General features: G+C 40.3%; 1 protein-coding gene across 1 annotated transcript in view; it reads left to right on the top strand.

Moving 5' to 3' along the window:
* Positions 1 to 25,602, top strand: part of PA200 (proteasome activating protein 200) — a 99,160-nt gene that overhangs the window by 54,374 nt on the left and 19,184 nt on the right. The window contains exons 22-29 of the mRNA XM_010246525.3: positions 1,827 to 1,995; positions 2,080 to 2,123; positions 2,250 to 2,292; positions 2,368 to 2,510; positions 2,758 to 2,852; positions 2,992 to 3,890; positions 11,809 to 12,090; positions 12,178 to 12,273. Of these exons, the coding sequence (XP_010244827.1) occupies positions 1,827 to 1,995; positions 2,080 to 2,123; positions 2,250 to 2,292; positions 2,368 to 2,510; positions 2,758 to 2,852; positions 2,992 to 3,890; positions 11,809 to 12,090; positions 12,178 to 12,273 (1,771 nt within the window). The remainder of the gene's footprint in view (positions 1 to 1,826; positions 1,996 to 2,079; positions 2,124 to 2,249; positions 2,293 to 2,367; positions 2,511 to 2,757; positions 2,853 to 2,991; positions 3,891 to 11,808; positions 12,091 to 12,177; positions 12,274 to 25,602) is intronic.

The raw sequence follows: 25,602 nt of genomic DNA, 5'->3' as shown, positions 1-25,602 counted from the left end.
TGCACCCTATGCAAAGCTAATGAGGAAAGTTGATACCATATACTAATCACTTGCCCTTTTGTTGTAGGCCTTTGGGAAAAGCTTTTTGATCTTTTTGGGTGCAGGTGGACAGAACCGGTGCAGATTTGCAATCTTTTTTGATCCTACAACTTTCAGGTGGCCAAAGAGAAGAGGAAGAGTTTTGTGGAGGTGTGTTAGAGCGGCTTTGGTGTGGACTGTGTGGGAGGAATGAAATGCTAGAATCTTTAATGACAAGGAGAGGGATCAAACATGTGTGTTAGAAAGTATCTTATGTAGGGCCATAAGTTGGGTAAAATCCTTGGATCTGTTTTCCACCTACACTTTCGATGACATAAGGAGAAATTAGGAATAACTAGCTAAAAGTTGTGCAATCAGAAGCAAGCCGGTGGTGGATTGGAAGCCTCCTGATGCAGGCGTCATGAAACTAAATTTTGATGGCAGTAGTTTGGGCAACCCGGGGCCATCTGGAATAGGGGGAGTCTTCAGAAATGATGAGGGTTAGATTGTAGTTATATTTTCTGGTCCTATAGGGTGGGGAGACTCTGTAAATGCAAAACTCCAAGCTGTATTAAAGGAGCAGAATATGCAAGAGAGTTGGCAGTGGAGCATTTAATGATTGAAGGTGATTCCAAATTGGTTATTGGATGGCAGAAAGAAGCAGAGACGGCAGCCTGGCCGTACAGGGGGGCTTTGAGAAGATTTAAGTGGCTGACTTCAAATATTTCAGTCACAGTTCAATGGGAAAGAAGATCGGCAAATGGGCTGGCAGACCTTCTAGCTAAACAAGGAGTACATAGGAATCAGCTCTTTTGGGCTCAATTGTAAGCTTTATGATGTAGTTTGGAGGCTGCACCTCGCGACTCTTTGTGGGGAATTGTATGATGAATACTTAGTTTTTTATTTAATAAAATTTTCATTATCATTATCCATCAAAAAAAAATTTATGCTGCTCTGTACAACCAAAATACTAATCCATTTAGTAGGAAAATGCAGTCTATTAAGCCTGTGAAATTCCTTCAAAATGAGAGACTGATCTGCAAGGACAGAAATGAAATCTGAGCAAATAAAAAGAATTCTCCTGTTCTCTCTTTCCAGAATCGTCAACAAACCGCACAAAGTACAAGCTTCCATAGGAGATGCCCTCTAGGGATAAAGCCCCCAAATGTCCAACGCCTTTACAGAAGAATTCCTAGACAGCTAAGTTACCTCATTGTTGCCAGAAGGGGCACTCAATCAACCCAAACTGGGCTTGACATACTTCATATGTTAGGAATAGAGTTGTCTTTATCCATCAGGTGATCAACTGTCAACATTTTGTCTAACAATGCAAGCCAAAGGCATGCCTCTGCTTTAGGCAGGCTCATCTGTCCCCAAATATTTTTGGCCTAAGATGACTCACACATTACTATAGAATGTTTAAGAGTTAAGACAACAATCCAGTGCCATGGAGGCAGAAGAACATAGTAAGGGATATCAGGAGGTTAATAAGGTACTTAAGGGCTCTCATCGGGTGGATATGGTGACCAGTTGATAAAATGTTATTCAATACCAATGTTTAGACAAGATTTTCCTCCTACAAAGATGCACTTTCATTTTGCAATGAAATGGCTTTTGCCAAACTCATTAGAGATCTTTGTCTCTCAGTTTCATTCCAAATAAACTCATTGTAGAAGGCCCATGATTAGAAAAAACTCATTATATTTCTATTTTAGTAATTAAGATGCACGTGCACCCTTTTCAGTTGTTTTCATGTTCTGGTGCCATTCATGGTTTATTATAGATAATGATGTTGAATTGGTCAACAGACTCGCTGGAAAGTCTCTCTTGAAGATTCTCAAGCGTTGGCCATCTATGATTTCGAAGTGTGTTATCACCCTTACTGACAATTTACGAGATCCAAATACACCAGAACATGCGGTGCTAGGTTCTTGTGTAGTCCTTGCTACACAGACTCTTCTTAAGCATTTAGCAATGGTAATTCTCTGCAATAAAGTGATTTCTCAACGACAAATAAAGGGATAAAATGTTGATGGCCTGTCTTCTTTCTAATATTTTCAGGATCCAAAATCCTTCTCCTCATTTCTCCTAGGCATCCTTGCAAGGTGAGTTTCTTTTCATGCCACTGGCCTTGCTTGTAATGGGTTCATTTTGGCATCTTTCTTGATGTTGATATAAGTTACACATATCCAAAAACTTATTTGTTTTCATTTGTTAATTTTCCTCTTAAGCTCCCATCATGAATCACTGAAAGCTCAGAAAGCTATCAATGAGGTAATATCTCTTGTAGAAAGATTGAGAGGATATTTGTCACATTTATGTTGTTTAATATTATCTATTTGTCAACAGCTTTTTGTCAAATACAACATACACTTCTCCGGAGTTTCCAGGAATGTTTTCAGGATACCAGACAATTCAGATGAACCAAAATTTGCAGATTTGGTTTCTCAGATTGTTGCTATGAGCTTTGATACAACTGGCTTGCATTGGCGGTAATGCTTATACTGTATTTTACCTGCTTGATAAATCTGTATACTGTTTGTATACCAGCATCAAACACATTTCTGTGGCAATTTTGATTATTTGTCTAGTTGGTTGGAAATGTATCAAGCAATGGTCATGAAAGCTGAAGTCTCCTTTCAATGCACATATTATTCTATCTATGCACTAACAATCACCATTATTATTTTATACATGCACATTTATTTCTTACTTCACAAGTTTCTTTTTCTTTTCCAGGTATAATCTTATGGCTAACCGAGTATTGCTATTACTAACTATGGCTTTTAGGGGTGACCCAAATTCATCTTCAAAAATCCTCAGTGAAACTGCTGGTCAGTGTACATCATCATTCAGTGATATCCAGTTGGAGCGACATACTCATCAGCATCATCTTATCATTCTTGCAGCTGACTACAACTGTTTCTTGCTTCTATTTTCTCCACATTGTAACATGAAACTATGTCTTTTCAGGTCATTTCTTAAAGAATTTGAAAAGTCAACTTCCTCAGACAAGGATACTCGCAATCTCAGCTCTAAATACTCTGTTGAAAGAGTCACCGTACAAAATTTCTTCTCCAGAGCAGCAACATTTGTCGAGGCAGTTAGAAGGGAATACCAAATCTTCCCTTGAAGGGGCACTAAGCCAAATTTTTCAGGAAGAGGGATTTTTCAGTGATACACTGAACAGTCTTTCTCATGTCCATATAATCACTGACACTGATAGCAATTCTTCACGAGGAAGTCATGCATCTTCTTTCCAGAGCCTTGCAGATAAGTCAATCACTCGTTTCTATTTTGACTTCTCAGCTTCATGGCCACGGACTCCTAGTTGGATTTCTTTGTTGGGAAATGATACTTTTTACTCAAACTTTGCACGGATTTTTAAACGCTTGATTCAAGAATGTGGGATGCCAGTTTTATTGGCACTTGAGAACACATTAGGGGAGTTTGCAAATGCTAAAGAGAGGTCAAAGCAGTGTGTTGCTGCTGAAGCATTGGCTGGGGTATTGCATTCTGATATTGATGGTCTTGTGGAAGCATGGGAGAACTGGCTAATGGTCCAACTTCAGAAGATCATTCTGGCACCATCTGTGGAATCAACACCAGAGTGGGCAGCATGCATACGTTATGCGGTTACAGGAAAAGGAAAATATGGAACAAGAATTCCTCTTCTGAGGCAAAGGATCATGGATTGTTTGGTTACACCTTTACCCCAAATGGTGGCTACCAATGTAGTTGCTAAGCGCTATGCTTTCCTTTCAGCTGTTTTGATTGAGATCTCCCCACCTAAAATGCCAATGGAGGAGATTCAATTCCATGATAAACTTTTGGAAGAGTTATTGGACAATATGAGCCATTCATCTGCACAAGTAAGTTGGAAATGATTTTTGAATTTTGGTGATTTTGAAACAATTTTTGTCATATATGTTTAATTTAGGCATACATGGTTTATTGGGCATTTATTCTGGCTAAACCACCATTTTATATTAGTGATGTATAAGGTTCAAATTTTCAATATCATTGGCAATATTTTCCTTAGGAAATTAGACATTTCAAGGATATATTGCAAATATTACTGCATATATTGGAAATGGCCTACAATGAGTACTGCCTCATTTTCTAGAATTTTTTTTTTTATAGTAAAATAAATATTTTGTTAACAAGGGAAAGGAGAATTTAAAAGTATAGTGTATGATGAAACACTCAGCTATAAAAGACAGGTTTATCTTTCAAACAAAATGTACTAAATCCACAAGTCTATAGAGCATATATAAATAGTCCAAGATTTTCCAGAATTGACTCCCAAAAGATGCTCTTGTCACATCCTCAATTTGGATGAGAAAGCATCCAGTACAACAAAGAGAGCAGATATTGCAAAAATACATCTCTCATTCTTATACTTCCCTTAGTAATGACCCTGCTCCTTTCCCTACAAATTCCTCAACAGACTACAAATGAACTGGTATTTGAGAAAATCTCAGTTTTTTTTTTTTCCTACATGCCAAGGATGGCCACCTTGGAAAAATTTCATGTGGTGATGAGGGATGCATCTTGCTTAGTTGCTTTCCCTAAATAATGAATCATGATCATCATCATCTAAGCTTTGTCCGAACAATATACAGTTGGTTACATGAATCCTGTTTCACCATTTCATTCTGTTCAGAGACATATCAATAGTTAAATTTTGTGTGCTCAAATTGTTTCTTAATACTTCCTCCAAAGTCCATTTTGGTCTGCTTCTAGCTCTTTTAGCCCCTTAACTTGTAACAGATCACTTTCCTAACAGGTTCTGTAGATGGTCTTCTATACACAATACCAAACCATCTTAACTATCTCTTATTTTATCACCTACTGGAACTACTGCTAGGTTCCTTCATGTGGCTTCATTTCTAACCTCTCTTTCTAGTTTTACCACTCATCCAAGCATGTGCTTTATGCCACACTCATTTTTTGGACATGCTGTTTATTGACTGCCCTACTTTCTAAATAACGAATAACCAAATGAAATAAGTCCAATGAAGGGACCACACTAGAAGAGATGAATAAGTTACATATCATCTCCCTTGTGGTGCTTGCACATCACAAAAAAGCTAGCTAACTAGAAACCCTGACTCTTCAAATGCTTGAGAGTCAAAATTCTGTGCAAAGAAACAAGCCACACAATTACCTCAAAACTATTTTGAACTGGAATTCTCCATACCTTCATTGAAACGATTCCATCTGATTTCTTGAAAGGCCTCATGTTGGAAGGCTTAATACTGGTCTCCACCAATTTGGACAGAAATATAAAGCAATTTGCCTGTTAGTACAGACAGTTAATAAGAGAGGTAAAGCAACTGGTGTGATAGCCAAGGATAAGTTTCCTTTGGGTTTAGTAATCAGCAAATAGGGCCTTATGGATGCCCCCGCATACATAGATATAGGTGTTATTAAATAAATTTACTTAAAAATAAAAAAAAAAACATATAATGCAATTTTTTACCTGTGACCCACTGACTGAGTCAAGTGGGTAAATGGTTCAACAGCCTAGTCAGTGGGTTGTTGACCCACTGACTGAGTCGAGGGTGGGTTTATGGTTAACCCAAACCAGAATCATGACTGGGTAAGAGGTTAAATAGACCAATAGGCCGGGTTAAGAACAGGTTGAAAACACTGGTTCTTTGTTTATAAATTGATAAAATTAATCAGTTTCCAATTAAAACAGAAAATGAGAAGGCTATGCACATTACCAATCAGTTGAAAAATCTTGAATAGGCATCCAAAAGTATGTAATCAAGAAGCACAAACATCTTCGCTTGGTGGAATACTATTTTCATCAAATAATGAATGTAAAAAAGAATTTTAAATAATGACGATCGTAAATTAAGATATAATGTGTACATAAATACCATAACGTTGATAAATCTATTTAAACAAAACTCATTGTAATCATTCATGGAGAGAGATAGAAAGAGAAGAGAAGAGAAGAGAAGAGAGAAAAGAGGAGAAGAGGAAGATATGATTGAGAGACACGAACAAAAAACTATTCTGGCTGCCGCCAGTTTAGTAATTTATATTAATTTAATATAAAGGAATGGGAGATTACAAGTATGCCCCTGCTGGCACTCTCTAGTAACAAATTAATAAAAAAGAAAGAAACTAACTGGCTGACAGCATCTTAGGCTGACAACACCCTAACAACAACTGTAAAATAACAATTAAATAATCCTCACAACACTCCCCCTCAAGTTGGGCTGAATATGTCTATCATGCCCAGCTTGTCACATAACTCATTGTGCCACGAGTATGGAAGTCCTTTTGTGAGGACATTAGCGAGTTGTTCCTTGGAGTTGACATAAGGGATGCAAATTTCTCTTTTTTCCAATTTTTCTCTTATGAAGTGTTTGTCCACCTCAATGTGCTTGGTCCTCTCATGTAGGACAGGTTTGCTGGCGATGTTTATGGCTGCCTTGCTGTCATAGTAAAGAGACATAGGATTATGAACAACAACTCCAAGCTCCCCTAGAAGATTTTTTAGCCAAAGGACTTCAGCCACCCCATGTGCCATAGCTCTATATTCAGCTTCAGCACTTGACCTTCCTACCACACATTGTTTCTTGCTTTTCCAGGTCACTAGGTTTCCTCTCACAAATGTGCAATACCCACTTGTGGACTTTCTATCATCCACAACACCTGCCCAATCAGCATCTGTAAAGACTTCCACCTTTAGGTGATTATGTTTACTGAATAGTAGACCTGTTCTGGGATACTTTTTTAAGTATCTAAGAACTCTCTCTGCTGCCTCCATGTGTGGTTTCTTAGGAGAGTGCATGAATTGGCTTAGAACCCCAACTGAATAGGCAGTGTCTGGACGGGTCATGGACAAATAAATCAACTTTCCCACGAACCTTTGGAATTGTTTCACATCTTTCAGAGGTTCACCATCATAGTCACCCAACTTGTGATCAACATCCATGGGAGTATCTGCTGGCCTTGCGCCTAATTTGCCTGTGTCTTGTAATAGATCAAGGGTGTATTTCTTTTGAGAAATGAAGATACCCCTTTCTGAGCGGGCGACTTCAATGCCAAGGAAATACTTTAGGGGACCTAAATCTTTCATTTCAAATTTAGATGCAAGGAATTGTTTCAATTTTTGTATTTCTGAACTCCAATTTCCTGTAATGATGATATCATCCACATACACTATCAATACAACAACCTGTGCCTGACATCTCTTCACAAAGAGTGTGTGATCAGGCTGACATTGTTTGAAGCCTGCCTGCTGAACTGCCATGTGAAACTTACTGAACCAAGCTCTGGGAGATTGTTTTAAACCATAAAGAGACTTCCTCAGCTTGCACACCTTATTTTCACTTCCCTTGTCACAGAATCCTGGGGGTTGAACCATGTATACTTCCTCCTCTAGGTCACCATTTAAAAAAACATTCTTTATGTCCATTTGATGCAATTCCCAGTCAAGGTTAGCAGCTAATGACAGGAGGACCCTAATTGAGTTCATCTTAGCTACTGGAGCAAAAGTCTCATCATAGTCAACCCCGTACACTTGAGTGTACCCTTTGGCTACTAATCTTGCTTTGTACCTTTCAATTGTCTCATCTGCCGTCTGCCTTGTGTTTAACTGTAAACACCCACTTGCACCCCACTGGGTCTTTCCCCCTTGGAAGATCCACCAATTCCCAAGTTTGATTTTTATGAAGGGCATTAATCTCCTCCTTCATAGCATCTACCCATTCAGGGCATTTTAAGGCTTCTGCAACATTTATAGGAATAGTGATGCAATCAACTGCAGATAGAAAGGCTCGGTATGAGGGGGGAAATGTGATCATAGGAGACATACTGGGTAATGGGGTGTTTGGTAGTGCATGACCTAACTCCCTTTCTTTGAGCAATAGGAATGCCAAGGTCATCCATAGTAGGAGTAGGAGTATCAGTAGGTGCAATAGGGTTTGGACTTACCTCCTGGGAGTCTAACAGTGTCGATTGCTCAATGTTTGGCTGCTCCACATCTCTATCACATTGTTAATCTCTACGGTGTGTGCGTTGGAAGACACGAAAGGGAGCAAGGTCTGGAATAGAAGGAAGAGAGACTTGGCGGACCTGAACCTACTTCTCCTTTTCCACACTACTACTCTCCCCCTGAGGAAAAGCAGGGAAGAACGCTTCAGACTCAAAGGACACATCCATAGACACAAAAACTTATGACTAACGGGATCAAAGCATCGATACCCTTTTTTGAGAGGAGGGATACCCTAGAAAGATACAAGGAATGGATCGAGGGTATAACTTACCTCGAGATGGAGGCAGATCATGGAAAAGGAACGACAACCAAAAACTCTCAAGGGAATGGAAAATAAAGGGGACTGAGGGAACAACAACTAATGAGGGGCCATGCAGTTCAGCACTCTAGAGGGCATGCGATTGATGACATAAGCAGTTGTATGTATAGCATCCATCCAAAACCTTTTTGGAACATTCATGTGTAACATCATCCCGCGAGCTACCTCAGGGAGGTGTTTGTTTTTTCTTTCTGTAACACCATTTTGTTGTGGTGTTCTTGCACATGAGCTCCTATGAATAGATCCGTGGGAGGCAAAGAACTCATTGAGCTCACCATGGAAATATTCTTTTGCATTGTCTGATTGGAAGATCTATATTTCAACATGGAATTGCATAAATACCATCCTTTGGAAGTCTTTCACAATCTTTGGAACTTCGTCTCTACTACGCATAGGGAATACCCATGTATAGTGAGAAAAGTCATCAATCAATGTGATAAAGTACTTATATCCGCCCTCAAAGATTATAGTAGTAGGCCCCCATACATCAGAATACACAACATGAAAATGAACACTTGATCTTTTATTATTTGATTGAAAAGTTGTTCTACATTGTTTGCTCAACTGACACGTTTGACACTGGAACTCTGGCACTGAACATGACTTAAATAAAATCGAGAACAAAGACTTTTCTATTTCAAAAGAAACATGACCTAACCAACTATGTCACAAAAAAAATTGACTCTTATTTGATTGACTATATAAATCTGAGGATGACACCGAGAGACCAACTTTGTTGTTAAGAATGTAGAGACCATCCACTAGGCTCCCTCTACCAATCGTCCTCCTAGAAGTTAGATCTTGAAAAACACATGAACCAGGAAAAAAGGTTACATTACATTTTAAAGAGTTTGTGATACTACTGATTGAAAGCAAATTTATAGGAAGTTGAGGGACGTGCAATACACAATTCCGGTTAAGGCCATGGGGAAGAGATATTGATCCTTGGCCTGCAATGGAGGAGAATGATCCATCTGCAAGCCTCAATTTATTCCTTCCTGACAAAAGGTTATAAGTCTGAAACAAGTTCGGCTTACCGGTCATGTGGTTAGAGGCCCCTAAGTCAATGATCCAAGGGGAACCAGTGGTAGTAGTGACATGGAATGCAGAAGCCGCATTACCTGATGTAGATGGCAAATGAAGTAGGAGGAGTACTAATGACTGAACTATCCATCTTTTGCAAAGCCCTACCATATGACTCCAAGTGGTCTCTAAAGGAATTCATGATATCTTCCTTGGGGTCAGAGTTAGTAAGGTGGTCCCGGGTAGTACCAACAACTTGAGTATCTTGGGTTGCCACATGTGCTGCATTATGTGCTGTGTCCGTTTTCTTCTGACCTTGCCCTTTACCCTGTTCTTGGTTCTTCACTGCTCACTTGGGTTTCCCATGAATGTCCCAACATGTGTCACGTGTATGTCGTGAGCGCCGACAGTTGGTACAAAACAACTTGTCTTTATCATCAGCCTTCTTGGTGTCACTTTTCTTCCCCATGTTGTTTTTACTCATTGCAGCCAATGCCACTTGTTGCTCCCCCTCGGTTGTAACCATCACACTCCGCCTACTTTCTTCTGATTGAACAAGGGCATATACCTCACGAACCGACGACAACTCTTTACTTCCTAAGATCTGAATTCTCAAGGGTTCATAGACAGGGTTCAGTCCCAACAAGAAGGCAAATACACGCTGCTGAGAAACCAGCTTCCTGTTGGCCTTAGCATCATCATCATGTTTCCAGGTTGAGGATTCAGCTTGCAAATGGTAAACCTTGGCATAATGCCTTTGCTCAGAATAGGTGGATTTGGCCTGTTCCCAAATCTCACTTGCAGTGTCTGCCCACATGAAGTTCTTCTTCACATCAAGTTCCTTGGCTGCAAGGAGCCAAGACATCACCATACTGTTTTCTTGGTCCCACCTATCATGTTCTGCTGTCTAACTCTTGGGTTCTTTCACCCTTCCATTTATGTAACCAGCTTTTCCCCTTGCTGTTACATAAAGTTTTACACTTTTAGCCCACTCCAGGTAGTTTAGACCATTTAGAGTGGTAATGGGCATGGGAAACATCATGTTTTCACTTCCCATACCAGCTGTGCTGCGGGTTGGTGTAACCCCCGATGAAGTTGAATCATAGTTTGCCATAGAGTACTGCTGAATCAGACCAAATCCCACACAACTACACAACAGCCACAATCAGAATACCAACCCCCAAGAAATTTACTTCTGGAATGTGGAAAAACAAAGAACTGCTGAAATCAACTCAGTGATGGTTCAGCCATTAAAACAGCCCAGTAATCAGTCCAGCACCAGCCGTTAGAATAGTTTACTAGCAGTTCGACTACAGCACATGCAATCTAACAGTCCAGCATCTAAACGGAGGTATAAAACCAAAAAAGTAAGGCATTCACACCATTGTTCATAGAAAAACACAAGAACACATACCCTGTCCAGCACCTGTACGAAGGTGGCCGCCCAGAAATTAACTTCACAGCATCGAACAGATAAGGAAGGGAGTCTTTATTGCATCGCCCTTCTTCTGCTAGGGTCTCCTTGATGTTTTGACCAAGGAAGAACCCAAAGGAAGAGCCACAAGTGACCTGGTAGGGTTTCTCTGTCTTCCACATCCAAGAAATCAAAGAAGAAAGAGGATGAAGCAGGTTCAGATGGGAGAACAGGTTTTTATAGCCCAGAATCTAGCTCTGATACCATGTAATCATTCATGGAGAGAGGGAGACGAGGGAGAGAAAGAGAAGAGAAGAGAAGAGAAGAGAAGAGAAGAGAAGAGAAGAGAAGAAGAGGAAGATTTGATTGAGAGACACGAACCAAAAAACCATTCTGGCTGCCGCCAGTTTAGTTATTTATATTAACTTAATATAAAAGGAATGGGAGATTAGAAGTATGCCCCTGGTGGCACTACCTAGTAACAAAGTAATAAAAAAGAAAGAAACTAACTGGCTGACAGCATCTTAGGTTGACAGCACACTAACAGCAACTGTAAAATAACAATTAAATAATCCTCACAACACTCACCTTAACTATTTTATTAGAGAGCTGGAAAGCAAGTAGTGGAGGGAGGGAGGGAAAGACCCTCTTAAATGAATGCCAACATTTTTTTCTTGTTTTGGCAACTAAGGTTGTTCTGTGTTAGGTTCCCCAAGTTTTGCAAAGCACTTATGTTTTCATAGTTGCAGAGAAACAAGCCTCTCTCTGCTATTGCATGCATTTATGCATTTCTTTGTATGTGGATGGGTGGGATGAATCTAGCTCGTTCATGTTTTTAGTTAATGATAACAAAAGAATGAAATTAATGATTATGAGATGTGTTAATTTTTCTCCTTTTTTTCCTAGCCTTTAGAAGCTATGGTTTTCCTAGCCTTTTTTTCTCAGTAAATATACTATTAAACTGTGGAGTTATTTTCCCTAATTTTGTTATATTGCACATTTTGTGTGGCATAGGTCAGAGAAGCTATAGGCGTAACCCTTTCTGTGTTATGTTCGAACATTCGGCTCTGCAAATTCTTTGCATGTTGTCAATCTCATAAGGAGAAAGAAAATCACGCAGATGATTCTCTTAAAGGGGGGAGTTGGCATCGGCTGCTAACAGAACGAGCTTCTGAATTGGCTGTAAATATCCAGAATGCTAGTCAGACTGACAATTTGGAGACTGCTTCAGATACAACTCATGAAAATAGTCTTTCAAATCATGAATCACTAGAAGATGTTAAGTGGCTGGAAACGGTACTTCATTATACTATGGATTACTGTTGAATTTTTTAAATTTTGTTAATTGTCTGTTGATCTTCCTGTCTTTCTTAACGTGTGCAGATGTTCTATTTTGTTATCTCATCTTTGAAGTCCGGAAGATCTTCTCTCTTGCTGGACATAATTGTTGGTCTTCTTTATCCCATTATTTCTTTGCAGGTATGTGATGTACCAATTTGGGGTGTGTGTGTGTGTGGGATCACTAACAAGATGGAACAATTTACTAGAGTGGAAAAGTGAGAAAAAACTTGAGCAGAAGGAGATAGAGAGAGAATGGGCAGAAACTTAGCCTCTCTTTAGCCTCAAATTATTATTTAAATGAGTGTTTAAACATTAGAAAGTGCAATAATGCCCCTCTTAGGATGGGCAGAATGTAAATCTCAAAAAACACATTATGGCCCCGGCCCATTAATAGAAAAAAAAACAACCAACAACCCAACCCAATAACAATTAAGTCTCACAAAACTCTCTCTCAAACTGAGCATAGATGTTTGTCATGCTTAGTTTGTTCAACAATTCAACAAATCTTGCCTTAGGTAATCCTTTGGTAAACATATTAGCTTGTTGCTTTTCAAATGGCAAGTATGGGATACACAAGTCTTTGGAAGTAATCCTTTACTTTTCAAAATGTCTATCAATCTCAATGTGCTTGGTCATATCCAATGATTTAAAAGGTGTCTGGGTGCACAAGCGAGGGTATGCACCATGCCTAGGTCCTAGGCACAACACATTCAAAGGGCATGTGCTTGCGCCTTCTGAAAATCTATGCATTTTTCTGTTTTTTTTTGTGTTAAGTAGGCCGGGGGCTCCACCCTCGGACCCCCAACCAAGCCCCTCAAGGCAAGCCCAAACAACTCCATATCAAGGTCTTAAATTCTTAATACCATTTTTGCTTCAACTCTCATTCCTATGTTGCTCATTTTCATTCTTCAAGAAAAAAAAATCGTGTCAGTATTCACAAATCGCCAACCTAGATCTCCAACAGTCAATGTTTACCAGTTGGCATTGATATTTTGTAAAAGTACTTTTGTAAGAGTGCTTTAATAAAAGTACTTTCGTGAAAGTGCTTTTATCCTAAAAGTGCTTTTGTAAAAGTACTTCCGTAAAGGTGCTTCCATAAAAGAGCTTTCGTAAAAGTACTTCCATAAAAGTGTTTTTGTAAAAGTACTTTTGTAGAAGTCCTTTTATAAGTGTTCATAAAAGTACTTTTCTAGAAGTGCTTTCGTAAAAGTACTTTCATAGAAGTGCTTTCGTAAAAGTACTTTTATAAAAGTGCTTTCATAAAATTACTTTTATAACAATGTTTTCGTAGAAGTGCTTTTATAAAAGTACTCACTTTCATAAAAGTGCTTTTATAAAAGTAATTTCGTAAAAGTGCTTTTATAAAAGTACTTTCGTAAAAGTACTTCCATAAAAGTGCTTTTATAAAAGTATTTTTGTAAAAGTTCTTTTATAAAGTGCTTTTATAAAAGTACTTTTGTAAAAGTGCTTTTATAAAGTGCTTTCGCAAAAGTTCTTTTATAAAAGTACTTTTGTGAAAGTACTTTCATAAAAGTGCTTTTATCGTAAAAGTATTTCGATAAAAGTGCTTTCATAAAAGTACTTTCGTAAAAGTGCTTTCATGTAAAAGTGCTTTCCTAAAAGTGTTTTCATGTAAAAGTACTTATATAAGTGTTTTTGTGAAAGTACTTTTGTAAAATTGCTTTCGCAAAATTAAACATCTATGGCAACCGTTTTGTTGGCAGAGTTTCCTTAGAATGAAATGAGCAAGATGGGGCATGATTATTTTTCATGCTGCAGGCTACTCAATTTTCGTGCTATGAAGCTAATTTTTCATTCTAAAAAGAATGTGGCCCTTGGCAAGAATTTTGTAACCAAACACTCTAATGTTATTCATTCTTGTCCATTCTTGCCTAGAATGAGCAAGAATTAAGAGAATGAGGCCCAAAGCAGTGAACCAAACATGGCCTTAATCCCTACAGAAAAAAGGTTTTATAACTTTTAGTGTCTTTTAAAAATATCTTTTATATGTTATGCTTGATTTTATGTTTATGCATTTTAATTTGAGATATGTTTTTAAAGCATTTATTTTAAAATTTAAGTATTTTTAATTAATAATGTGTTTAATATTTTTAATATTTTGCATGCTTTTGATTTTTTTTTTTTTCTTTTTTGTGCCTTGCTTCAAAAAGGTGTGGCCCTTGCTTTGCACCTTGCACCTTGGGGCAAAATGGTAAAATATTGGTTCTATCATGCTGAACAAGATTGTTTGCTATGTTTATTGCAGCCTAATTATTGCAATAAAGCTTCAACGGTCCATCAACCTGAATTTCTAATGCCTTTAGAAGACTTCAGATCCACAACAATTCAGCCTCACCATGAGTCATTGCACTAGTTTTGGCCAGAACTATTTGTTTCCTACTCCTCTAGATAACAAGATTTCTACCAACAAATTTATAATACCTAGTTGTTAACCTTCTATCCCTAGAGATCCTACCGAATCAGCATTAGGGAAAGCTTCAACTTCTAATTTGTCTTGTTTCTTGAACAACCCCTTTCTTAGACATGTGTTGAGATACCTCAAAATTCTTTCTACAACCATCATGCGAGAAACTCTAGGAGCGTACATAAATTGGCTAACAACATGCACTACTTTGGTAATGCTAGGTTTTGTAAGAGACATAAGAGCAGTTGCCCCACTAGTCATTGGTACCTTTCTCTATCAATGTATGGCTCATCATTACTTTCCTACAGCCATGATTCTGTTCAATAGGAGTGACAGCTGGTCTGCACCCTAGTTTCCTCCAGAAGGTCTTAAGAATACTTTCTCTAACGTATGTAGATCCCCTCACTAGATCTTGGCATTTCAATTCCAAGAAAATGCTTTTGAGGGCTTAAATCCTTAATCCCAAATTCTCAAGCCAAAAAACTTTTCAATCAGCATATCGTCAACATACACAATTAAGGAAGTTAGTTTGTCATTCATCCTTCTATAGAAAAGTATATGTCCATGCCTAGAGAAGAGGATACCCTTTCATGGAGTTAGTGGTGGCCATTGGTTGGGTTGGGTTGGGTTTTGTTTAGGTTGAGCTTTAACCCAACCCATCTAACCCGCCAACCCATTAATGACCTGGTTATATAAAATTAAATGGGTTGGGTTCAATCCAAACCCGCCTTGACCCAATCCAACCAGTCCAAACCCATTAATCTTATATTTATGTACTTAAAAGTAAAAGCTAACTCCCTTTTGACAAGTAAGTTTGTCATGGCTTGGTGGTCATGGAAGCTATTGTTTACACAAGTGGTGAAGGTTCAAATCACATTACATGCATATTATTTTTACAAGGAGAATAAAAAGTAATTTATCACTTGAAGCCATTTGACTATGTTCGGATTTCGAGTTTGATCGAACTACTTAGGTCCAAATCAGTCAAACCAACTTGAACTATGTAATTGGATTTATCTTTGAGCTAATCACATAAAGAGTGGTCGAACCGTTTGGATTCGGATTGGTCTGATTGTACCAAACCAGACCAGTTCAGTATATGACGGGTTGACTCAGATCAATCCATATCAAGTTGTGCAAAGGTTCTGGATTGAGCTGACTGATTCGAACCGAGTCAAGGTGGGCAGTCTAGACTGGCCTAGTTTCGGGTCAGACTGGATTGGTCTATATTGGGTTGCATAGGGTTTTGGACGGAGCTAGTCGGTTCGAACCGGGTCAAGGTAAGTAGCCCCATTTGGTCCATATTCAGGGTTGGGTCAGACCAGTTTGGATCTTGGTCACGTCGAGATAATGGAACTCTCACTGTGGTGATTTTTGCAACTATTATAAGTATAATCAACTCCATACACTTGAGTATAAGCCTTGGCTATTAGCGGAGCCTTATACCTCTCAATGGTGCCATCAGCATGATACTTGATAGTGAACACCCACTTACATCCCACTGGTTCCTTCTCATAAGGCAAATTCACAACATCGCAGGTATGGTTCTTACGAAGTGGTTCTATTTCATTTCTCATAGCCTGTCTCCATTCTAGCTTAGACAAGGCCTCTGTAACCGACTTAGATATAGGCTGAGAAGAAATTGAGGCTAAGAAAGAATAATAAGATGGGGATAACAAACTGTAAGACAGGTTTTTGGAAATACAATGTGTTGTACATTTCCTCTTACCTTTTCTCATAGCAATAAGTAGGTCCAAGTCTGGGAAGGGAGGTTTTAGAGCAAGCGATGAAGGACTTGTCCCTCTTTAGGGGTTGAGAATGTTTGAGGCTCAAATGTAGATGAGGGAACAACTTGATCATGCTGTAGCCTTTCTTTCTAGTACCACCTCTGAACAATAGGGTGAGTAATGAAAATTGGAGGACTAGTAGGAGCAGGAATACCCCATTCTGTTCTGGAGTACGAGGATAAGAACTTTGATGTATAGCCCCAAATTTCTCAAAGTATGAAACAAGATCCTTCTCAAAATATTCCTTAGCATTATCTGATTGGAATATCTTGATGCGGGTATCAAATTGGGTAAGCACAAATTCATGAAACTATTTTACATGTTGGGTACTTCAGCACGGGAACGCATAAGACAAAGCCAGGTGTAATGAAAAAATTCATCAATAAATAGAATAAAATATTTATAACCACCCATGCATGGTTAATGGTATGGCCCCCACACATCAGAGTGAACAATGTAGACTTGACAACTTAGTTTCTTTAAACAAAGCTGGAAACAAGACTCAACGAAGAAAAAGAATAATGACCCAAATGATAATGACATAACATAAAGCTACTCTCGAAGGTGATACTTGACTTTGTCTAGGCATGTCTAGTAGGTATATATTATTCTCCTCATGGCGACTCCCAATCACCTTTTGAGAGTCCATGTTGGTAGAACTAGGAGATGAAGGCTTTGCTACTAGAACAAAAGGAATCATAGGAGACTCAACCTCAAGATCAATAGGAGAAGGCAGAGGATGTGGTGAAGAAAACAGTTCAACGGAATGCTCCCCCTCAAAAGGATGACCATAAAATGGAAGTGACTTTGCAAAATGAGTTCCAGTAGTGGGATCAAAATAGCAATAGCCCTTTTGTGTGGAGGCATACCCTAAGAAAATGCACTTCCGGGCCTTGGGTTCAAACTTATGTCTCTAAGAGCTAAGGACATGAGCATAACACGTGTTCCCAAAGACACTCAAGAGAATAGGAAACAATTCACTCTTAGGAAAGAGGACGACAAAGGGAGATTTGAACCCTAAGACTCGAGAAGGCATGTGGTTAATAAGGTAGGTAGCTTTCGTCATTGCATCTCCCCAAAATCTCGGAACATGGGAGGCAAAAAGGATGCTCTTGGCTACTTCAACATGTCAGTTCTTTCTCTCTGCTACCCCATTCTGTTCTGGAGTACGAGGATAAGAACTTTGATGTATAGCCCCAAATTTCTCAAAGTATGAAACAAGATCCTTCTCAAAATATTCCTTAGCATTATCTGATTGGAATATCTTGATGCGGGTATCAAATTGGGTAAGCACAAATTCATGAAACTATTTTACATGTTGGGTACTTCAGCACGGGAACGCATAAGACAAAGCCAGGTGTAATGAAAAAATTCATCAATAAATAGAATAAAATATTTATAACCACCCATGCATGGTTAATGGTATGGCCCCCACACATCAGAGTGAACAATGTAGACTTGACAACTTAGTTTCTTTAAACAAAGCTGGAAACAAGACTCAACGAAGAAAAAGAATAATGACCCAAATGATAATGACATAACATAAAGCTACTCTCGAAGGTGATACTTGACTTTGTCTAGGCATGTCTAGTAGGTATATATTATTCTCCTCATGGCGACTCCCAATCACCTTTTGAGAGTCCATGTCTTGAAAAACACAGTAAGAAGTGAAAAAAGTCAGATTGCAATTCAATGATTTTGTCAAATTACTAACTGAAAGCAAATTAGTGTTATGGCCGTTCTGGAGGGGGAGAGGGGATTCAGAACCGTAGGAAGATGGAGGTCTGAGGTGTCGATCAAAACTATGACCTTCAAGTTTGAAGAGGAATGGATTAAAGGTAAGGAAGCAATGAAAATCAGAGAGAACAGCAGGGTTACAGTACTAGTACCAAAGGAGGTCATTGTATGGATGAAAGGTTTTGTAGATGGGGCTATCAACTCCAGCAAGGTGAATGGCTGGAAAAATTCCATATCAGTTCCAGGCAAGAAATATGTAATCGAACTGAAAAGAAATTGGAAAGGGTGGTTCATCACTCTGGAGGACTTTGGAATAACTGGAAAACAAATGCTCTGTGTGCCAGAAGGGAGAATGCAGAAAGGGTGGATGGCTTTTGTGAAGGTGTTGCAGTCCTTCCTTGTAGCCTCGGAAAGCAAGAAGATGGAAGGAGTGAAGGTAACTGGTCAAAACTCCAAAGACCAGGGTTGGAAGGTTCAGGAGGAGTCAGTTTCGATTGGAACTATTGGGAGTGCAGAAGCTCAAAACACTTCGACCTCTGGTGTGGTGGTGGCTTGTTCTTCTGTGCATTGAAGAATTCTGGTGGGAGCAAGGACGGATGTTTGGAAGAAAAGAATGGTTCTGGTTGCTGACAGAGGAGCGATAGACTGGAAGGTCTTGAATGCAGTAGCTGGAGAGATAGGATTTGGAAATGAAGCAATGCTGTTTCCATTTGCAGACACGAAAGCTGTTCTGGATGTTGGTGACCAGGAGCTAAGTTTCAAAGCTGTAGCTGTGGACAGAGGCCTTATACAGGTCCAGAACTGGAGTCCCATCTGTAATGAAGTTGCAGTCCAAGATGGGTGTGTTCGGCTGAAGTTTGTAGGTCTCCCCTTCCACCTTTGGCGTGATTCTGTTCTTGAACACATTGTGCAGAGTTTAGGAGTCTTGGTGGAAGCTGATAAATGTAACTTGGTCGCCATCGAGGTACAGGTTGCTGGCATTAAACATGAGAATATGCCTAGGTTCTTTGAGTTATGCTTGGATGACGTCTGGTACAAGGTGTGGGTAGCATCAGAAGTCGAACAGGCATGGTGGGGAAGAGGGTCCAAGGTTGAAGACGATGAGTTGGTAGGGTGGTGGACACGTGGAGGGAAGAGAGTGGGCGGTGAAAAAGGGGTGCAAGTGAAAATTAAGGAAAGGATTAATGGGGTGGCTGGGGTAACCCAAATGACAGGTCATCCACTTAAAGAAAATGTTAAAGTGTGCCGAATAGGGGTAGTTTAGTCTTCTTATGCTTGTTAAGTAGCTTGCTTATGTGCAGTGTTATTAGAGTCACTCTGCCCCACACTTAAGTAAGGGCATTTTTGTCTTTGTAAAGATCATTAGAATCTAATGAAGATTAAGGGGGTTGACTGTATGGGTAATCCATTAGATTTTGACAGACCCTTATTTTCTTTCTTCTTCTTCTTCTTTTCTTCTTCCTCTTCTTCTTCCTTCTCTTCCTGGTTCGGACTACTGTAGCAGCATTCGAAACATGGTATCAGAGCCATGCTCCTGACCTACTTCAGTTGGTAAAGCACCTCAGCAGTGTTCGTGACTCTCCTCCTTCGTTTCTGGTCAGTCAATGGAGAGAACTGGTTCGCCCTAGGTCTGAAACATCACAAGTCGTCTCTCTCTGCTGCGCATAACCTTCTTCATCAAGAAAAGTGACTTCAGCAGTGAATGGTTGGTTGATATTCTCAAAGGAAGGTCGGTTATCTCTTCTTCTTGTGTTGCTGATATTTTTGGGTAGAAACCCTACAAGAAGCTGTTAGTATTGATCAGAACCTAGAGAACTAGTTTCATTGTTGCCCTAGAAAGGGCTATGTGTGCAGTAGCCAAATGGTGTAGGGGCTGCTGTAAGTTGTTGAGTGGTGTTAGGGCTGCTGTAAGTGGCCGAGTGGTGTAAGGTGTAATGCTGTGACCTAGCCGAGTTTTTTTGTGGGTGTGTAGTGCCCTCTTAAAACTGTTAAACTAGTCTCAACTGGGTGTAACAGGTTTAACTATGTTGTGGTGCTTGTGTTGCACAATCCCTATTGAGTGGATGTAAGAGGGCTTACATGTGATTAGTGAGTGTTAAATTGATGCCTATGTGGTCAGTGGTGTTGTGAAATCAGCAGTAGTGTGAATAAGAACAAGGCGTGTGTACCCACTGTTGTGTTTAGGAGTTGCTATAGGTGCTGGAACATCAAATTTTTGAATAACAACAGTCAACTTGTTGCTGAGAATTCAGGTTAGAGGCAACTGTGAAAGAGTACAATGGCAGCAATAGGAGATGGGTATAATGATCAGAAACCTAGTGTGGTGGTTTCCTCTGACTACCTAGGTGTACAGATGACCTCAATTAAACTGAATGGGGAGAACTATGTTCCATGGGCTAAATCTGTGGAAGTTTTTCTCAAGGCAAAGAGGAAAGTGAAGCACATAAAAGATGATTAACCATCGGCTGACTCCCCAAGGTTTGATGATTGGGAACAAGAAGATGCTCAAATCATGACTTGGCTATGGAGCAGTATGGAACCCAAAATCAGTGCCAACTTCATGTTTCTTGATACAGCTAAGGATATATGGGAACATGCTAAGAAGTTGTATTCTGGACAAGATAATACAACAAGAGTATATCAACTTTATCAGGAGTACTTTGATTTGCAACAAGGAAACAAAACACTAGAAGAGTACTATGCCTGCATGAAGAATATAAGGAATGAACTCAATGTCTATCATCCCCTCACTCCAGATATTAAAGTTCAGCAACAGCAAAGGGAACAACTAGATGTTACAAGATTCCTGGTGGGGCTGAAATCAGAGTATGAACCAGTTAGGGCCCAAATATTAGGGGGCTCCACCCTTTCTACACTTGAGGAAGTATTCTCACGGCTTCGCAGAATTTCTTTGGGACAGACAGAGAATCCCACACAGTCTGATAGATCAGCACTTGTGACTGCTAAGGAGGTGGACACAGTACAAAGGGGGGAGGACATGCCTCCCAAGGAGGCTGTGGCAGTTCCATGATAAGTCGGGGTGGTCGTGACTCAGGGGGAGGCCGTGGCAGAGGGAAGAATAACTCTGCAAGGAAGTGTACTCATTGTGGCTGGGAAGGACACACAGTGAATTTCTGTTATGACCTACATGGCCCTCCCTCTAAATGGGCTAATCATGCTGTAGCAGGTGAGGTTGACATCAGTGACTGTAAACAGGCAGACCGAACTCCTCTCACATCTGCATCTACTTCTGGGAGGGAGATGGTGAGTGTACCGCGTGATGAGTATGAACGGTTCCTTCAAACTACTTCACAGCATACCACTGCCACACTTGCCCATTCAGGTGTGTTCTCTTCTCTTTCTGAAACCTCCACATCACAAACTGTTACACTTGCCAATGGGTCCTCATCTCCCATCTATGGTGTTGGTAATGTTGACATGGCTTCTGTGCCCTTATCATCTATTTTATATGTACCTAAGTTTTCATTCAATCTTATGTCTGTTAGTAAAATAACCAAAGCTCTTAACTGTTTTGTTACCTTCTTTCCTTCCACTTGTGTTTTCTAGGACCTCAAGACGGGGAAGAAGATTGGTGGGGGGCATGAAGCTGGTGGATTGTATTACCTTGACGGTGGTGGATCTTCAATTGCTCTTCAGACTTCACTTACTCCTCTACAATGGCATTGCCGACTGGGACATCCATCTCTCAAGGCTCTCAAGATGTTGGTTCCGTCATTGAGTCAGTTGTCAGTTTTGCAATGTGAGTCATGTCAGTTTGGTAAACATCGTCATGTGTCCTTCAGTCCAAGAGTTGAGAGTCGTATGTTGAGTCCTTTTTCTTTGGTTCATTCAGATGTTTGGGGTCCAATCAAAATAGAGTCTTATAATGGGTACAAGTATTTTGTCTCCTTTATTGATGATTGTTCAAGAATGACATGGATTTATTTAATGAAAGAAAGAAGTGAATTATTTTCCATTTTTCAAAAATTCCATGCTGAAATACGCACACAATTTGGTGTTCCAATCAAAGTTCTCCGTTCAGATAATGGTCGTGAATACTTTCTTACTTCATTTCAACAGTATTTAGAACATGGCATTATTCATCAGACCTCATGTGCATTCAGCCCTCAACAAAATGGGGTAGTTGAACGGAAGAATCGTCAACTTCTTGAAACTGCTCGGTCTATGCTTCACCACATGAATGTTCCTAAACGGTTTTGGAGTGATGCTGTACTCACTGCATGTTTTCTCATTAATCTGATGCCCTCTTTTATTCTTCATGGTCGGTCCCCCTTCTCTATTTTGTTTCCCACTTTATCTCCATTTCCATTAACTCCTCGTGTCTTTGGTTGTGTGTGCTTTGTCTACAATTTGAGTCCTGGAATAGACAAGGTAGATGCACGCTCAATTAAATGTGTCTTCCTTGGCTACTCTCGGACTCAAAAAGGGTACAAGTGTTATAATCCCATTACCCGAAAGTGCTATGTCTGCCCTGATGTCACATTTTTTTGAGTCTGTACCCTTCTTCTCAAGTCCTGATGCACCCTTGTCTTCACCCTTACTTCCTCTTCCTCTTCTTGTTAGTGATCCAGTTCCAGATGCTGTTGTGGGAGTAGACTCATCACCTCATCCAGTGCAGGTCACCACCGAACGACCACCGATCCGACAAGTGTATACACGTCGAACGACACCGGCCCCTCCTCCAGCTTCTACCTCATCTGCGGATCCTCTCATGGCTCCTATTGCTGAACCTTCAGACCTTGACCTACCCATTGCCTTACGGAAAGGTAAACGCAGTTCTACCCTCCATCCCATTTCCATAGCTAACAATGTTCAAGAAGCTCTTAGTTCACCTGGATGGCGACGGGCAATGGAGGAGGAACTCTCTGCTCTTCAACATACTCAAACGTGGGAACTTACTACTCTCCCACCTGGTCAGCATGTTGTGGGCTGTAAATGGGTGTATACTGTGAAATACTTGCCAGATGGTAGTGTGGAGCGTCTGAAGGCCATACTTGTTGCTAAAGGTTACTCACAGTTGTATGGAGTGGACTACATGGAGACATTCTCTCCGGTGGCTAAGATTGGTTCTGTTCGTGTACTAATCTCCCTGGCAGTTATGTATGATTGGCCTCTCTTTCAGCTTGACATAAAGAATGCCTTCCTCCATGGTGATCTGGTGGAGGTATATATGGAGCAACCACCTGGGTTTGTTGCTCAGGGGGAGGATGGTAAGGTGTGCAAACTGAAGAAGGCAATTTATGAGTTGAAGCAATCTCCACGTGCTTGGTTTGGGAAGTTCAACGAAGTGGTGAAGAGTTTTGGAATGAAGCAATGCCAGGTTGATCACTCAGTGTTCAGCTATGACTCAGAAGCTGGGAAGATTTTATTAGTGGTCTATGTGGATGATATTGTCATTACTGGTAGTGATAAATTGGGGATTGGCAAACTAAAGGTATTTCTGCAAAATCATTTTCAAACAAAAGACCTTGGAACATTAAAGTATTTCTTGGGAATAGAAGTTGCCAGATCAAAACAAGGTGTAAATTTGTGCCAAAGGAAATATGTTCTTGATCTATTGGAAGAAACAGGACTGTTAGGTGCAAAACCGGTTGAGTCCCCTATGGAGCCAAATGTTAAGTTGAGTAGTGATACAGGAGAAGTATTTGAAGATCCTGGAAGGTATAGATGACTAGTGGGAAAGCTGAACTATCTGACTATCACGAGACCCGACATCTCCTTTGCAGTCAGTGTGAGGTATCTGAAAGGAGCTCTAGGCCGTGGGCTATTGTATAAATCAGGAGGAAAACTTGAAGTAGTTGGGTATACAGATGCAGACTGGGCAGGCTTAGTAAATGACAGAAGATCTACTACAGGCTATTACACATTTTTTGGAGGAAATCTTGTGACATGGAAGAGTAAAAAGCAGGCGGTTGTGGCCAGAAGCAGTGTTGAAGCCGAGTATAGGGCCATGGCGCACACTACCTGTGAATTAGTGTGGTTGAGGAATCTCCTACAAGAAATTGGATTTCACATGGATAAACCTATGAGATTGTACTGTGACAACCAAGCTGCACTCCATATCTCATCCAACCCTGTCTTTCATGAGAGAACAAAGCACATAGAGGTTGATTGCCACTTTGTGAGGGAGAAGGTCCTTGCTGGAGAGATAAATACAGAACATGTGGGCTCTAATGACCAGTGGGCAGATTTGTTTACAAAAGCTCTAAGCTCAGGGAAAGTGAACTATCTATGTAACAAGCTGAGATTATATGACATATATTCTCCAACTTGAGGGGGAGTGTTAAAGTGTGCCGAATAGGGGTAGTTTAGTCTTCTTATGCTTGTTAAGTAGCTTGCTTATGTGGCAGTGTTATTAGAGTCACTCTGCCCCACACTTAAGTAAGGGCATTTTTGTCTTTGTAAAGATCATTAGAATCTAATGAAGATTAAGGGGGTCGACTATATGGGTAATCCATCAGATTTCGATAGACCCTTATTTTCTTTCTTCTTCTTCTCTTCTTCTTCCTCTTCTTCTTCCTTCTCTTCCTGGTTCGGACTACTGTAGTAGCATTCGAAACAGAAAATAATTCAAATATTTTTGAAATAAACAAAGTCAAGGCGGGCTCTTTATCCTTTGCTGACGTGGCGAAGAAATTGAATGGCTCAGGGTGCAGAATGGCTCGGTCCGAGCCGGTCGAGATGATAGGAGGGTCGGGCGGGGTGAAGATTAAACCGGGGCCTCTTTAAGTGACCCACGTGACTTAAATGGTCACGTGGTCGGGGTAATGGGGCGCTTTCAAGACCGATGATAGACAATTGTTTTGGTTTATCATCATCTCAAATGGTGAGGAGCGTTGGGAAAGTTTTGCAGCAGCGGCAAGTGGACAGATAGGGAAACCTACAATGGGTCCCTCGCCGAAACAGTGAGGAGGTGAGCCCCGTTCGATGTTTCTCAGAGAAGCCAAACCCAAGGTACGCAAGGGAGAGAGCTGAAGAGAGGGAGGAGGCGGACGAAGGATGGGTACTGTGCAGTGTAGACGAAGAAGAATCAGATGATGGTACCAGTATTGGCAGTGTGAACGATGAAGGTGGTTACGGTGCAGATGACATGGGAGGGTGGAACATTGCAAGGCTATTTCAAGGTGACTTAGAGGAGAAAGGGAGTCATGAAATAGACGGCCAGGAAGGTCAGACAGAGGAAGGAAGAAGCCATGGATTCCATGAAACAAGTAAGGCTGACGACATTAAACGGAATAACCCATACCTAAGACTTCAGATTGTGCAAGGCACAAAAGAAAGGGCAAATTAGGAGAACTTGAAGCAGAGCAGGAAAGATCGCCATGTTGACCAAAGGACAGAAGGACTTTTAAACCAACTTAGGGAGATAGATATTTACCAACCTCTAGAACTAGAAAGGGAGGCCGGGAACAGTCCTATTCCAACCTCTCTCTCAAACCCAGGTAACCAAGTGAATTCAGCTTATGCTACTAATGCGTTTTCTGCGTCCTTTGTTCC

Source organism: Nelumbo nucifera, chromosome 1 (genome assembly GCF_055504915.1).
Source record: "Nelumbo nucifera cultivar China Antique chromosome 1, China Antique-T2T, whole genome shotgun sequence".
Taxonomy (NCBI): Eukaryota; Viridiplantae; Streptophyta; class Magnoliopsida; order Proteales; family Nelumbonaceae; genus Nelumbo; species Nelumbo nucifera.
Note: the sequence above shows the minus strand (reverse complement) of the source record. Positions and strands in the feature narration are given on the sequence as shown.